This window comes from Suricata suricatta, chromosome 2 (genome assembly GCF_006229205.1).
Source record: "Suricata suricatta isolate VVHF042 chromosome 2, meerkat_22Aug2017_6uvM2_HiC, whole genome shotgun sequence".
In the NCBI taxonomy this organism is placed as follows: domain Eukaryota; kingdom Metazoa; phylum Chordata; class Mammalia; order Carnivora; family Herpestidae; genus Suricata; species Suricata suricatta.
In genome coordinates, this window is record NC_043701.1 from 78,224,176 (window position 1) to 78,240,405 (window position 16,230).

The following is a 16,230-nucleotide window of genomic DNA, read 5'->3' on the forward strand; positions in this document are numbered from 1 at the left end:
AAGGATGAGAATTCTTTTTACTTACACTTTTCTCCCCAGAACTATAACTTATTATAGTCATATTAAAATATTAATGTGACTTCCCGTGTGTATGAAACTTGTAAGAAGTATCTTAGTAAGACTTGGCATTTTTTGAGGCAAGTTGTATAAATATGAAAGTTTTTTAATGGTAACAGTATTTTCATTAATAATTTATAAATACTTAGGATACATACTAACATGAAGTATCTTTCATTCCCAGAAAATAACTTTTTTCTTAGTGTCTCCAGAACAAAAAATGATGGTTCTAAAAAAGTTTTCCTGTTTGTTGAAAGAGCATGGATCATTTATTTCTACATCGTTTTATCTGATAGGCATTCATTCCTGAAAAAGCCTCATTAGAATGCATCAGTACCTTGAAATCAGCTGTATGTTTTTGAAAATAATGTTTTTAAATGTTTTCCACTGTTGTTCAGACAACTACTGAGCTAATTCATCCCAATGAACAAAGTGGATTTTTTGGTCAACTTGAGACTCTTAGAGCTGAATCGTCAGCATCCAAAGAAGAACTTGCCAATTATAAAGAGAAAGCAGAGAAGCTTCAAGAAGAACTTTTGGTAAAATAAATAACATACTTACTAATTCACTTATTTTTACATACTCTTCATTTCAAAGTATATTCTTTTCTACAAAAACAAACCAAATTTATAACTTAAAAGCTGGAAATATCTTTTTGTGGCTTTGGCTTAAAGTTATTACAAATTTCTTTACTGGAGTATTCTTGCTTAGTTTTCCTTGAATATTTTTTAGAAAGATGGTTTTAGTCTCTAGTCTCTTAATGAACAAGGAGATAGATATTAAAGAGAACTCTTATCCCATGAAAACCAAAATGAAGAGGCTGGTAAAATAATTTCATTTCTAAGGTCATCTGTGAATATACATATAATACAAAGTTATATATGGAATCTAGGAATGTTTCTGAAAAAATGTTCCTGTTATTCTACGGAAAATGAATATACTCTCTACTTAAATTCTACATTTAATATTTTTAATTGAATATTCTACTCTTCTGTTCATTATGTTTTAGGTAAAAGAAACAAGTGTGGCATCTCTCCAGAAAGATTTAAGCCAAGTTAGGAATCAGCTCACAGAAGCAGAAGAGAAATTATCCTACTTCTTAGAAAAAGAAGTTAAGACTGAGGTACAGGAAAACCGAAAAGTCTATGTAGTAAAGCCACTTCCTACTAAAGTGGGTAAAAGTTTGGCATCCCAGACAGAGGAGACTCTCAAGGTCAATAACAGCATTCAGACTCCACAAATTCTTGTTAGAAATGTAGGAATCCAAATTGATCTACAGAGTGAATGCTCATCAGAAGAAGTCACTGAAATAATCAGTCAGTTTACTGAAAAAATTGAGCAGATGCAAGAACTACATGCTGCTGAAATTTTGGATATGGAATCCAGACATATTTCAGAAACTGAAACCTTAAAGAGGGAACACTATGTTGCCGTTCAGTTACTGACGGAAGAATGTGGTACCTTGAAGGCAGTGATACAGTGTCTGAAATCGAAGGAGGTATTTGGTTTTCATAATATGTGCTTTTTCAGCTTTGTGTGTGTGTTTTCCCCCAAATTCTTTATTTTTAAGAGAAAAAGAAATATGGGGTAATGTCTTCCTTATGATAAGATTACAGTTTTAAATCTTTGCCTTGTATAGTCCAGTAATAATTTCCTATAAAGTTCCTCTGCAAATTTGGAATGTGATAATAGCATTCCTTAATTCATGAATGTTTTCTTATGGTAATATCCATGAAGAAAAATATTGAAGACTCTTAAACCATGGATAGTTCCACTTACTGTGAAAGATGTGACAGATTTAATTGAGTTTTTCATTTGTTTTTTGTTCTTTGACAGCATTACAAAAGTACAAAACTATTTATTGGGTCCTGTTCTTATTTTTATATAGGCCAAAAATGTTAATGTATTCTTTTGTTTTCTCTAATTAGGGATCCTCACTTCCCGAATTAACACATTCTGATGCTTACCAAACTAGGGAAATATGTTCCAGCGGTAAGTTATGTCTATTTCCGACATGTTTTGTAGTACTTATTTAAGAAGTGTTTGTTTCCAGGCGCTTGGGTGGCTCTGTGGGCTAAGCATCCAACTTCGGCTCAGGTCGTGATCTTGCAGTTCATGAATTTGAGCCCTGCGTCAGGCTCTGTGCTGACAGCTCAGAAGCTGGAGCCTGCTTCAGATTCTGTTGTCTCCCTCTCCCCCTCCCATGATCACACTCTGTCTCTCTCAAAAACAAATAAACATTTAAAAAAATTTTTTTAATAAAAAGTATTTGTTTCTTTTCAATAGTTGTTGTTTTCTTTGTTTTAGATTCTGGGTCAGACTGGGGTCAGGGAATTTATCTTACACAAAGTCAGGGATTTGACACAGCATCAGAAGACCGAGGAGATGAAGGTGAAAATTCAACAGATTCATTTCCGAAGAAAATAAAGGTACTGAAAGACAGCTGTCTTTTAGTGAAACTTAGCCAGTGTGATTTCTGTATTGAATAATAGCGTTTTATTAGAACATGCACAGTAACTTTCTCTCTGAAGAGAAAGTCGCATAGCTAGAAGGAATCTTGGTAATCTGTATCGTTTTTTCCTGTATTTTGCAGATAATAAAGAATATATTTAGTAATTGTATAAAGAGATAGTTTTTAAAATATTTTTTTATTCCTGCTATTTTTGAGTGCCAAAATTACTAAAGCAATCTCAAAGACTAGAATTTATTTTCTACATATTTCTTTTGGCCAAATTAGTGGCTAATCATTATAGCCAAGAAGAGCGCATTAGATAAATGGAAGGAACGTACGGGTAAGAGCAACACAGAAGACGCTATGTTCTGGGACTCGCTTACCCCTCCATTAGAAAAAGGCAGTCAGTAGTAGTAGCCTGGTATTTCCTTTCTGCAGTGGCTCGATAAAGCTATTTTGCTTAAAATTTAGTTCTCTGTGTCTTTGAAGAAGTTGTCCTAACTCTAGGCTTTGGGCTTTGATTCCCAGGGATTGCTAAGAGCTGTCCACAGCGAGGGCATGCAGGTGCTCTCCCTCTCCGAGGCTCCCTGCAGTGACGGAGAGGACCCTGCCGTCCAGCGGGCTTCAGAGTCTTGGCTGGAAGAAAGAAGAGCTTACCTCAGTACAATCTCAGCTCTTAAGGATTTAATTACCAAAATGCAAGTGCAGAGAGACGCCGAGGTACTCAGTATTACGCACCTTAACAGTTTTATATGCCTTTTATTAATAGTAAGGCACTTTATAATTTATGTCTTTTATGATCTATTTTCACATGAATTACTATGTATTATTTACGTGCCACAAGCCATACTCTTGAAAGTACATCCATACACTTTTTGGCTTCTCATATTTAATCTGGTTAGTAGATAAAGACCGTGCTTAGACTTTCTATAAGCATACTTATTTGAAAACTTTTTTTTTCTTTGCTAGGTTTACGATGGTTCCCAGTCTCACGAGAGCTTCCCAGACTGGCGAGGTGAACTTCTGCTTGCTCTTCAGCAAGTTTTCTTGAAGGAGCGCGGTGTTTTACTAGCTGCGTTTCAGACTGAACTGACAGCTCTGGGTACTAGAGATGCAGTTGGATTATTGAACTGTTTGGAACAGAGAATACAAGAACAGGTACCAAAATAAAAATGTGAAACAGTGCTTTTTAATAGTAGTAAGAAAATGAGTTATTGATTACTTTTAGAGAAGGTCTGAAAGCTAAAATTTTGACAGGAGCCACTAAGACTAGTAAGAGAAAAATTAATACTTTAAATGTTTTATCTTATTTTAGAAAGTAAGCAAAGACTAAAAATTAATGAGCCGTTCATCCAACTTCTTAGGGAGTTAGAAAACAGCAACAGAATAACCCAAAGAAAGTAGCAGTAAGACATGGTCAGTTCTGTCTGCAGTAGTTAGATTCTGTAAAGTTGCTGAGAATGCCGAGCCACTGCTGCTAGGGGAATACTGCAGGTAGGTTCCTGTGAGCCCCTGGTTGTGACATTTGCCAGCCAGTCAGTACCTAATTTTATTTGATGTATGTTTCTGTTTAAAGATGCCTTATTTATGTGTATTGCAGATTCATTAACCTTGAATTCTTGGCTCACTGCACTATATAACTCAGGCTGCAAAAATCACATGTTTTCTCTGCATAAAATACAGCCTTCTTGTGCTTAGAAACACTAGCTAGTCCTTCATTGTTGTGAGGACCATTCTAAACAGCAAAATCACCAATAAAGAGCACAGAAATGCAAAAGAACACAGCAGTGAATAGATGGCAAGAAGGACATTTGTTTGCAATTTGAGAGAAGAAAGAAAACAGCAAACATCGCCTAGTTCACCTCCAGCTCCCAACATGCACAGCTGGCAGTTTAAATATTTTCCCCTCTTTGCATGTTTAAAAATGTAAAAACACTGCTAGTATTCGTTCTGGGTTACAGATAAGTTTTAGTGAATAGGCAGACTTCCCGATACATAATCCACCAATGAGGCTCATCTGTAATAAGGTAAAAGTCAAATACATACACTGTTACAAAAAGGAGGATATAAACTTGGGAAGTTTTTTTCTTTGAAAGGCTATAAGACAGGCTGTTTTTAGAGAATCAGTTAAGGAAAAAGGTAAAGCACACTTTTATAAAAGTTAGAAATGAAAATGGGATCATAACTAAAAATAACAAATATAAAATAATAGAATATTATGAATAATTTTACATCAATTCAGAATTGTGGGTGAAATGGACAGATTTTCTAGAAACATAATCACTTCTCAAAACTCATTCAGGAAGCAATAGAAAACTTGAAAATACCTATAGCTAGTAAAAATAAAAATCAATAGTTAAAAAAACTCTTAGAATACTTAGTTGCCCAGATCTTGAATTTTTAACTACATTCTCCACTAAAAGGAACTAGGACTCCTTGGAGAAATGGCTGATTTCAGGCCTGGAGCAGGGAAAGTACAAGATGAACCTGGAATATCTTGTTTTACTGACAAGGAATTGCTCAAAGAATGAAGATGACAAAAGATCACAAAAGCCAGGTCGAAGGAGGTCCCAGTGTCCACATTCAGAACAATTAGAACAACAAACTGAATAATGGTAGCGACAGATTATAAACCAAAGAGTACAAGAAGAATTCATGAGTTGATACTGATATAAATAAATGAATAAAAATTCCTTCTATGGTAGAATGTCTGCTAGTGTGTAGAAGGAATGAAGTCAAATAGATCACCTTTTCTTAAACTTTATAATAATAACTCAAGCAATAATTGGCAATAGGTCCTAAAACTAGAATGAAAATGTTTGATTAGAAAAGTATGTTTACATGGTCTCAGAGTAAATCCCCAAGAAATCCTTTTTAATTATAAAAGGGAAAGTAATAACTGTGCAGTGGAGAAACCTTACAGATACTGCTTTAACCAAGTGATCAGAATTATTATCATCAGGGGTGCCTGGGTGGCTCAGTCGGTTAAGCGTCCGACTTCAGCTCAGGTCATGATCTCACATTCGTGGGTTCGAGCCCCGCGTCGGGCTCTTTGCTGACAGCTAGCTCAGAGCCTGGAGCCTGCTTCAGATTCTGTGTCTCCCTCTCTCTCTGCCCCTCCCTGCTCATGCTCTGTCTCTCTCTGTCTCAAAAATAAATAAAACATTAAAAAAAATTATTATCATCAGAAACAGAACAAACCAGACATCATGTGCTTCCTGATATGAAGCACACTACCTCACTTTTGTGCAGAACTAAAATCTATTCGTAGGAACATACTAGACCAGAACACATTGAGACCACTGTACATCTATCAGAATGGCCAGAATAAAAATTAGTGAAAGTACCAAGTGCTGTTGAGGATACAGAGAAACTGCGTCTCCCATGCATTGCTAATACGAAGGTAGAATGGGAGAGTTACTCTGGAAAATGATCTGCCAGTTTCTTATAGGTACCCGCTTATTGTATGACCTAGAAGTCACACTTGTAGGTATTCATCAGGCAGTGACGAAAACGAATGTCTTTGTAAACATCTACATAAGAATATTTCTCACAGTTATATTTGTAATATACAAATATACCCAAAACTGGAAACAACCCCATGTCCTTTGACAGGTAAATGGATGAACGAATTACAGTCCATCCATACAGTGAAATACTACTTAGCAACTAAAAAAGAACAAACTAATGATACCCTAAACCTCATATATGCTACATACTATTTGGATTGACAAAATTACAGTGATAGTGAACAGATCACGGTTATCGGGAGTTAGGGGTAGGGAGAGGACACACAGAGATCTACAGGGGGAGTGGTAGGCATGTGTGGTTTACATTTAGAGAATTTAGATGAGGGATATGTGGGGATTCCTTGTACAACATTTGGAGTTTTTCTGTAGGTCTCAAATTATGTCAAATATGAAATAAGAAACAAAAAGAATTATACCCAGCTCAGACGGTTTACAGTTGAAGTCTAGCATACATTCAAGTAATAGCTAATTGCAACCTTAAACATACATTTCATTGTTGGATGACTGGGGCAATGCCCTGTCTTTTTGTTAAGAAACTAATGTAACCCAATTAGGAAAATCAGACCAAGGTAATACAAGAAAGAAAACTTATGGGCCTCTTTGTTTTTATGTATATTTTTTAATGTTTTATTTATTTTTGAGAGAGAGAGACAGCATGAGCAGGGGAGAGTCAGAGGAGCAGGGGAGAGTCAGAGAAGCTGGTTCCAGGCTCCAAGCTGTCAGCACAGAGCCTGATGTAGGGCTCAAACCCATGAACCATGAGATCATGACCTGAGCTGAAGCCAGACGCTCAACCCACTGAGCCATCCAGGTGCCGCACTTAGGGGCCTGTTTTATCCATGAATACAGATGCAGAAATTCCAAAAAAAAAATTAAGCCAAATCCACCAATGTATATTTTTTAGACACATACTCATCTTAAACTTATCCAGGAATGCAAAGGTAGCATACCATTACAAACAACACGTGTGACTCATTACTTTAATAATTAAAGGGAAAATAAAACCAGGAATCATTTCAAGAGCTAAAGCAAGTTAAATAAATGAAGAATGTTATACTTTAAAATACTTTAAAACAAATAACAAAACTAAAAAGGAATTTCTTGAACTACTTAAGAGTCTATTTAATAAAAATGTACAACCATTATATTTATAGTTAAACATAAAAAATACCCTTACTTTCAGTAGCTTGTCTTAAAGATTTAGCTAACAAAGCAAAGCAAAAATAAGTAAAGATTAGGGATGAGAAAGCCCATCATCCATGTGAATGGATGTTTTCTATATTCATCCATATGGAAAACCAAAAAGGATCTAAACATATAGCATTTTAGAATTGATAAGAAAGTTTGGTAATGTGGCTGGATATAAGATCAAGTTGTAAAAATCTGATTTCTTGGGGCACCTGGGTGGCTCAAATCAGTTAAGTATCTAATTTTTGATTTTGGCTCAGGTCATGATCTCACTGTTCGTGAGATTGAACCCTACATCAGGCTCTCCCCTGACAGTGCAGATCCTGTGTGGGATTCTCTCTCTCCCTCTCTCTGCCTCTCCCCTGTTCTTGCTCTCTTGTGCTCTCAAATACATATTTTTTAAATCTGACTTCTTAACAACAAAATATAACCTTTTTTTAATGTCTTATTTATTTTTGAGATGGAGAGAGAGCATAAGAGAGGGAGGGGCAGGGAGACCAGGAGATCCAGAATCCGAAGCAGGCCCAAGGCTCTGAACTGTCAGCACAGAGCCCAACATGGGGCTCGAACCCCCGAACGTGAGATCCTGACCCAAGCCGAAGTCAGAGGCTTAACCAGCTAAGCCACCCAGGCACCCCTCAACAAAATATAACTTTAAAAATAACTATTTCTGGGGCGCCTGGGTGGCTCAGTTAAGTGTCCGACTTCAGCTCAGGTCATAATGTCACAGTTTGTGAGTTCAGGCCCTGCATTGGCCTCTGTGCTGTCAGCTCAGAGCCTGGAGCATGATTCAGATTCTATGTCTCCCTCTCTCTACCCCTCCCCTGTTTGCACTCTGTCTGTCTGTCTCTCTGTCAAAAGTAAACATTAAAAAAATGTTTTTAATAATTATTTCCAAAGTGTTAAACTACCAAAATTTACTCTTAAAAAAATAGAAAATCTGAATACACCCATTACAAAGAGTTAAATTAGTAATTTTTAAATTTCTCACAAGAAAAACCTGTAATTAGATGGCTTCATTGGTGAATTTTACCAAATGTTTTAAGAATTAATACTAATTCTTCCCAACCCATTCTGTGAGGCCAGTATTCCTCTGATTCTTAAACCAGGCAAGACATTATAAAAAAAGGAAACTAAAGACCAGGTATCCAATGAGAATAAACCACTACTGGGAAAATGAACAAAGTATACAAATATGTGCAAACAAAAAAACATCTTATAAGTATATGAAAAGCTCAAATAAAATGAATCATTCATACTATTCCAAATAGTGGAATACTATTTAACATTGAAAATGATTGTGAACTAGAGCTGTATGTGTCAATCCAGATGGTTCATCACATGAAAATCACTTAATTTCATTAAGTGAAAGTACCATATGATGTTATTTCGATAAAGTTTTAAAACATGCAGAACAGTGCTGTATATTGTTCGGGGTGTGTGTATGTAACATAATATGCAGAGGGCATGAAAATAACAGCAGGCTTCGAATTTGATGATTTCTCGAGCATGTGGTGCGCAGAGGAGTGTTTGGGGAGTTGTATGTGGGGGCCTTCAGCCACATGGGTGCTGGTTCTTAGGCCGTGTACGGGGTGATCATTCATGTTTTGTTGTGCATTTGAAGAATTTCAAAATAAATGTAAAGATTAATGATTTAAAAGTAAATCCTGGTGAATAGGAAGATAAAATTATCTTTCCAAAATTTTAGCATGTGTATTTCTTTTTTTTTTTCAGACTTCCTGTTTGTTAATTTGATTGTTCTTATACATCTCTTCACTTGATTTTTTATTTTGCATTATTACAGAGTATTGAATATCAAGCAGCTATGGAATGCCTCCAGAAAGCAGATAGAAGGAGTTTGTTATCTGAAATTCAAGCACTGCATGCTCAAATGAATGGACGGAAAATGACTCTGAAAAGAGAACAAGAGAGCGATCCACCAGGCCAAGGTAAGCTGTGTCTCCAGCTCATGTGGTAACAACAAATAGGTGGAAATATTTCACTTCGTTTCCCCTCCTTGTATAATTATTCATTTAAAGCACATTTCTTTTTAGTCACATTTTCTTCTCATTCTCCTGTCATGGAAATAATTTACATTAATTACTCTGGGAAAATGGTTTGTCCAGTTGGTTTTTAAACAGATATATTTATTTAAAATGGGGGTTCCTAGGTGCCTCTGTCAGTTAAGCGTCTGACTTCAGCTCAGGTCATGATCTCGCAGTTCCTGAGTTTGAGCCCTGCGTCTACTCTGTCAGCGCAGAGCCTGCTTTGGATCTTCTGTCTTCCTCTCTCTCTACCCCTACCCTGTTTGCACCTATGCTCTCTCTCTCAAAAGTAAACAAACATTTAAAAAATAAAATAAACAGGCATTGCTTTAATCCGATTGTTTAGCCCATTAAGTTCGTTAACTTTCTTTGTTTTGAAGCTCTTTTTGAAGTTAACGACCTAAAAGGAAAAATCCACAAGTAACTATTTCTTTTTAAATTCCTTTCTTGGGGCACCTGGGTGGCTCAGTCGGTTAAGCCTCCGACTTCGGCTCAGGTCAGATCTCACGTTCGTGGGTTCGAGCCCCGCGTCAGGCTCTGTGCTGACAGCTAGCTCGGAGCCTGGAGCCTGCTTCCGGTTCTGTGTCTCCCTCTCTCTCTGACCCTCCCCCTCTCATACTCTGTCTCTCTCTGTATCAAAAATAAATAAAACATTTAAAAAAAATTTAAATTCCTTTCTTATTATAAACTATAATACACATATAGAAAAGTGCAAAATGCAAAAACATATTAGATCTTTAAATGAATGAGCATTTGTGGAAACTCCACCTCTGTCAAGTACCTCTGAAGCTCCTTCCCTAACACTTAATCCTTTGTAGTAACCTAGAGACAACCAGTATCCTGATTTTTCTTTAGTTTTACTACCTCTTTGTACATTCCTAAGCCATGTAAGTTTAAAGTTTTCCTGCTTTTGAACTTTATTATTCTATATTTATTTATGTTTTCCTTTACCTCTAACATTTTTCTGAGTATTTATCTGCATTTATCTCCAGTTCATTTATTTTTGTTACTATAGAGAATTCCTACATTTTATATCCATTCTGTGGGTGAATATTTGGATTGTTTCTATTTTTTAGATATTACAACCAGTGCTATTCTGCACATTATTAATACTATGTTTCTGATGCGTACATACATAAGTTTTCTGGGTATATATACCCTGGGGGTAGAATTGCTGAGCGATAGAATGCATAATTTCACGTTTCTTTGGTAACGCCAAACTATTTTCCAAAGCTGTTCTAGCTGTGCGCTCACTAGCAGAGTGTGCGAGCGCTTGCCGGTAGTTGGTCTGGTCAGATGGGTGTGCAGTGGGTCGTTGTTGTGGTTTTAATTTATATTTCTCTAATTACAGAAGTGGTTTCATTCTTTGTCTTATGATTATTGGCTAGCTGTTTGCTTTCATGGTATGTTTGTTCAGATATTTTCCCCACTTTTTGGCAGGGGTGTCTGTTGAGCTGCAGATGGAAATGATTAAGGATTAAAGTACAATCTCATTTTCATCTAGTGAAGAGACATTTTGGTCTTCAGTTTTGTTCTACATAATGGTAGACACACTTGTGCTTTTACAAATTTTTAAAGTTAGACCATAATCTCACGTTTGTCTTTGAGCAACTAAAAATTTTAAATATCTTAAAATAAATCAGAGAAAAGTATATTGAGACCAGAAATATATCTTATATTTAGACATAAGATTTATTAAAGATTATTTTTAGAGAATTAATATTTTACTTTATTATTTAATAGAACCCCACTGTAAACTTAATAGATACATATTTATATTTGCAAATTCTTAGTTTCTTCTAAGAAATAATTTTACATGCTTAAACTAAATGAATATCTTCTAAAGCCAATGTTATTCCTGTCTCCGAACATCAGTAATATGAATTGTAATATAAAGTGGTAAACTTTGATAAAATTTTTTAAGTTGGAAATACATTTAAGGTAAAACAGAGAAAAGAATAGAGTCAAATCACTCCTCACAATCTCCTGAATCCTAAAATAATGACCATTAACCCCCAGGTAAAATATATCTCCACACCTTTATTAATGCAACAGTAACAAACACAGGTTTGTTTTTTGCAAAGGTAGGATACTGATTCATATTTTGTAACATTTTTTTCATTAGAATAACTTCAAGATTTAAGTATTTTCACTTGTTTTCATTGTAACAGACCTGTAGCAGGGGTTTGGTTAGTGTGTAAAGAAAAAAATATGATCCAGACTTTTGTGACAGGGAAGTTCCTTGGACTGTCTGCAAAGTGGGGACTAAACAAAATAAGCCATGCTAATCACTGTCACCACAGTTACACGCCACCCTCCTGCACGGACTCTGTGTGGCTCTCAAAAACCATTGGGATTTTTTAGTTTGAGCTGTTGACATTCTGAATGAACAAATGCACATTTCTATTTAGAGTGTTGTGTGAACACCTGAAGTTGTTTTATTTCAAGCCTTGCATTTATTAATGTATTGTGTTAAACTTTTATCATCCTTATGTATTTGTAGTTCTGAAACCTTAACGATTATTAGCACTATGAGGACAGTATTCATATGTATTTCTATAAATTACCAACTTTGGGAATGTAATCTTTTCACATTTGCTTTGTAGTAATCTCCTAAGTTAAAAACCAGTTCTCGTCAACAAAATATTTATAAATCAGATAGGAGTTGGAATATCATAATGTAAGTAGTAATAATTTTGCATTTAGAACTCTTGGAGTATAATATGCAGCAGAAGCAGTCTCAAATGCTAGAGATGCAAGTGGAGCTCAGCAGCGTGAAGGACAGAGCAACAGACCTGCAGGAACAGCTGAGTGCGGAGAAGATGGTGGTGGCGGAACTGAAGAGTGAGCTTGCACAAACTCAGTTGGAGTTAGAAACAACTCTCAAGGTGCAACATAAGCACCTAAAGGAGTTAGAGGCATTCAGGTGTGTCAGACTTACTTCTTATAAGCCTATATCAGTGAAGGAATTGGAGTAATTTTGTCAGAAACATTGTGCAGATTTTATAAAAGCGTAACATTATACATAGTGTATAAATAACAATTTATAAATGTATAAATAACATGAAATGTTATTTGTGGAAAAACTATAGTGGAAAGGAAAAACCCCAAATTTTTCTAAATGATAAATTCATTGGCACTTTCGCTGCTATGGGTTCAGTTCTATTTGAGACTTGCTATATAAGATAGACATTACCACCAAGTAATTTGAAATGGTTATTTATTATCTCAGTAAAATTTGTGGTTCATCATTTAGCTAAAATATGCAAAATGTTTTAAAATACGCTTATAAAAAGGATAAATTATCATTGTAAATACTGAGATGTTCTGCTTGCCAAGCATAGTCATTTTCTATTTTGAACACTGGTGGTTCTCATGTTCAGTAAAAGACCAAGGAAAAATTTTATTAATGTTACTTTGTAAAAATAAATTGTTTACAGTGGTAAATAATAGTTCATAGTTGCATTACTAGAAACAGTTAATATGAAGTAAACCACAATCAAAAATCTTGATTACATGGTTTAAATTTTCCTACTAGTTGGTTTATAGTATGCCTCCACTTGTCCTTGGAAGCTGTCTCTCTTTATCTCAATATAAACTTGGTCAAAGTAATTTTATGAAAGTTCATTTTCCTGTATTTAGGTTGGAAGTTAAAGATAAAACAGATGAAGTACACTTGCTTAATGACACATTAGCAAGTGAACAGAAAAAATCCAGAGAGCTCCAGTGGGCTTTGGAGAAAGAGAAAGCCAAACTAGGACGCAGCGAAGAGCGCGATAAAGAACAACTTGAGGTATTGTCCTCTTTGTCTTTAAATGTCTGTGGAAACTCCAAAAACAGCAGGAGAGAGAGAGTCTGAAGACTTTCCTCTTTGTAAACTGTCAACAACCTTAGACTCTTCATGAGGTACAGTAAGTTCACTATGTCTGGAATACTATTACAGTGCTCTCTGTATTAAACTGTATCATCAGGAAATGCTAACGGCATGCTGCATTTTTGGTTTGCTGCGTCCATGGGTGCATTACACACACTTCTGCCACAGCGTGTGTTTTGGGAATGAGAGTTGGTGCATATATAATTAGATACGTAGGGCAACCATTTCCAGTTAGTGCAGAATAATTCTGGTTCCTATTTTCTCTAGGGAAGGGGAACAGTGACACTTCTCTGGCAGCAGGAGCCCTCACTGCTATATTTTTTAAAAATTTAAGATGAATCCCTTCACACAAGTCTCTCTTCCAAAGAGACACACCCCAACCCTGCGTGGCTGGCAGCACAAGGCAGGTCGTGCTGCAGGCACAGTGCTCACATAACGGTAGCCCCATGGGCTCAGAGACCTGCCATCACACGTGGTACGCACCAGCTGTATGCTAAACTGTGTAGCTGGCATTTCTGCTCTATTACTTTCCGTTTTATTTTGTTGAGGTGTTTTTTTTTTTTATTGTCCATCTTGGTGACCTCCAGGCATAGTGAGGTCTCTACCTGGCAAGGACATGATATCCCCTTGGGTATGGATTACTATTTAAAAATTTTTTTTATGTTTGTTTGTTTAGAGAGGATTGTGTGAGTGAGGACAAGCGGGGTGGGGGGGGGGCACTGCAGAGGGGGAGAGAGAGAGGGCATCCCAAGCAGGCTCTGCACTGTCAGCACAGAGCCCCATGTGATGCTCCATCCCACAAACCATGAGATCACATGACCTGAGCCAAAATCAAGAGTTGAATCAACCAACTGAGCCACCCAAGTGTCCCTACTGTTTTTTTATCATGACAAATTTGTGTAGGATTCAAGTAATTTGTCTATTACCCTGCTTTCCCCACAAGCCCCATTATTTTTAGTATGTGACATTGGACAACATGAGGTTTTTCAGGAATTTATGTCACATTATATTGGAAATATTTGCATTTTTGAAGGTCATTATTTCTAGAAGAAATGTACCATACTTCATATTCCTTAACTAGGTATGATTAATGTTTGGAGGAAGAAGTACTGTTTAGCTGATCTTTTGCTTATGTTCTTTGATGAAAATCATCTGGCTATCCCAAATAATTACACTCTAACCCCTGAAAATTTGAGTTAATAAACTGGATAATCAGTTCCGTTACCAAATACTACCAACTTAGTGTTAATAAAGTCACAAAAGTATACTTACAAAGGATTCTTTTAATGTTAATATTCTTAAATTATTTGTTCTACCAGGATTTGAAATTTTCACTTGAGGGTCAGAAACAAAGGAATATTCAGCTAAATTTACTGTTGGAACAACAGAAACAACTACTAAATGAATCACAGGAGAAAATGGAATCACAAAGAGCGCTACATGATGCCCAGTTATCAGAAGAGCGAGGTCGAAACTTGGAGCTGCAAGTACTTCTTGAATCTGAAAAGGTTCGCATCCGGGAGATGAGCAGCACCCTGGACCGGGAGCGGGAGCTGCACGCGCAGCTGCAGGGCGGCGGCGATGGAGGGCAGCCCCGGCCCGCGCTGCCCTCCGAGGAGCTTCTTAGAGAGCTACAGAAACAGCTGGAGGAGAAGCACAGTCGCATCGTGGAATTGTTAAATGAGACCGAGAAGTATAAACTGGATTCTCTGCAAACGAGACAGCAAATGGAAAAGGATAGGCAGGTTCACAGGAAGACGTTGCAGACAGAACAAGAGGCCAACACGGAGGGACAGAAGAAGATGCGTGAGCTCCAGTCCAAAGTGGAGGATCTTCAGCGCCAGCTGGAAGAGAAAAGGCAGCAGGTTTATAAGTTAGACCTTGAAGGAAAGCGACTGCAGGGCATTATGCAGGAATTCCAGAAGCAAGAACTAGAACGGGAAGAAAAACAAGAAAGTAGAAGAATTCTCTATCAGAATCTTAATGAGGTAAGTTGATGCTGTTTTAAAATATTTTTAAAAAGAGCAACACAGCAGCCCTTTGAACATACAGTTTTGATGTTGGAGTAATTCATTCATTCATTCATTTACTTTTAAATGTTTAGTTTTGAGAGAGAGAGCCAGGGCAGGAGAGGGCCAGAGAAAGAGGGGTAAAGAGGATCTGAGCCAGGCTCTGTGCTGAGAGCAGAGAGCCCAGTGCAGGGCTCAAACTCACACACCATGAGATCATAACCTGAGCCGAAGCTGGACACTCAGCCGACTGAGCCACTCACATATCCAGGTACTGGACTAAATTATTTAAATAGTTATGAATAAATGAGATAAAAAAGAAGTCCATAGACGTTTGTTCGGAGGGGCGCCTGGGTGGTTCAGTCAGTTTAGCATCCGGCTTTGGCTCAGGTCATGATCTCACAGTTCGTGGGTTCGAGCCCTGCGTCGGGCTTTGTGCTGACAGCTAGCTCAGAGCCTGGAGCCTGCTTCAGATTCTGTGTCTCCCTCTCTCTCTCTGACCCTTCCCTGCTCACACTGTCTCTCTGTGTCTCTCAAAAAATAATTACAAAACATCTTTAGAAATTTTTAAAAAAAGTTTGTTTGGAGTATGAACCATAATTGTGTTCCCTTGAGAAAGAATATGATTCATTATTCATTTATAATTGCTGCTTTTTCTTTTTCTGTCAAAAATTGCTAGCCAACCACATGGAGTCTAACCAGTGATCGCACTAGAAATTGGGTTCTTCAACAGAAAATAGAAGGAGAGACAGAGGAATCGGGCTGTCCTACCCTGGTTGACACGGATGAAGGAGGGACTGGCTGTCATCGTGAACTAGAGGTGATCAGACAAAAGCTTCGACGTGTGGCTTCGAAACTGCAGCATCTGGCCCAGAAAGCCTCCAATAGGTTAGGGTTTTTTTTTTTCCTCCTGACTTTTGGAAATGACATCCTTGGACAAACTGGATAGAATCTGTTCCTCAACAATAGCTGGCCAAGGGGGGTAGTGAAATTTTTTTAAAGTTTGTTTATTTTTGAGAGCGAGCGAGCAAGTGAGCGAGTGTGAGTGTGGGAACGGCAGAGACAGGGAGAGAGC

General features: G+C 37.1%; 1 protein-coding gene across 4 annotated transcripts in view; it reads left to right on the plus strand.

Moving 5' to 3' along the window:
- Window positions 1–16,230, plus strand: part of AKAP9 (A-kinase anchoring protein 9) — a 150,175-nt gene that overhangs the window by 120,233 nt on the left and 13,712 nt on the right. For all 4 annotated transcript variants that reach the window (XM_029928795.1, XM_029928788.1, XM_029928797.1 and 1 more), the window contains 11 exons: window positions 456–596; window positions 1,067–1,555; window positions 1,986–2,049; window positions 2,365–2,486; window positions 3,038–3,229; window positions 3,479–3,667; window positions 9,032–9,176; window positions 11,979–12,198; window positions 12,915–13,065; window positions 14,466–15,134; window positions 15,835–16,043. In XM_029928795.1, coding sequence (XP_029784655.1) covers window positions 456–596; window positions 1,067–1,555; window positions 1,986–2,049; window positions 2,365–2,486; window positions 3,038–3,229; window positions 3,479–3,667; window positions 9,032–9,176; window positions 11,979–12,198; window positions 12,915–13,065; window positions 14,466–15,134; window positions 15,835–16,043 — 2,591 coding nt within the window. The remainder of the gene's footprint in view (window positions 1–455; window positions 597–1,066; window positions 1,556–1,985; window positions 2,050–2,364; window positions 2,487–3,037; window positions 3,230–3,478; window positions 3,668–9,031; window positions 9,177–11,978; window positions 12,199–12,914; window positions 13,066–14,465; window positions 15,135–15,834; window positions 16,044–16,230) is intronic.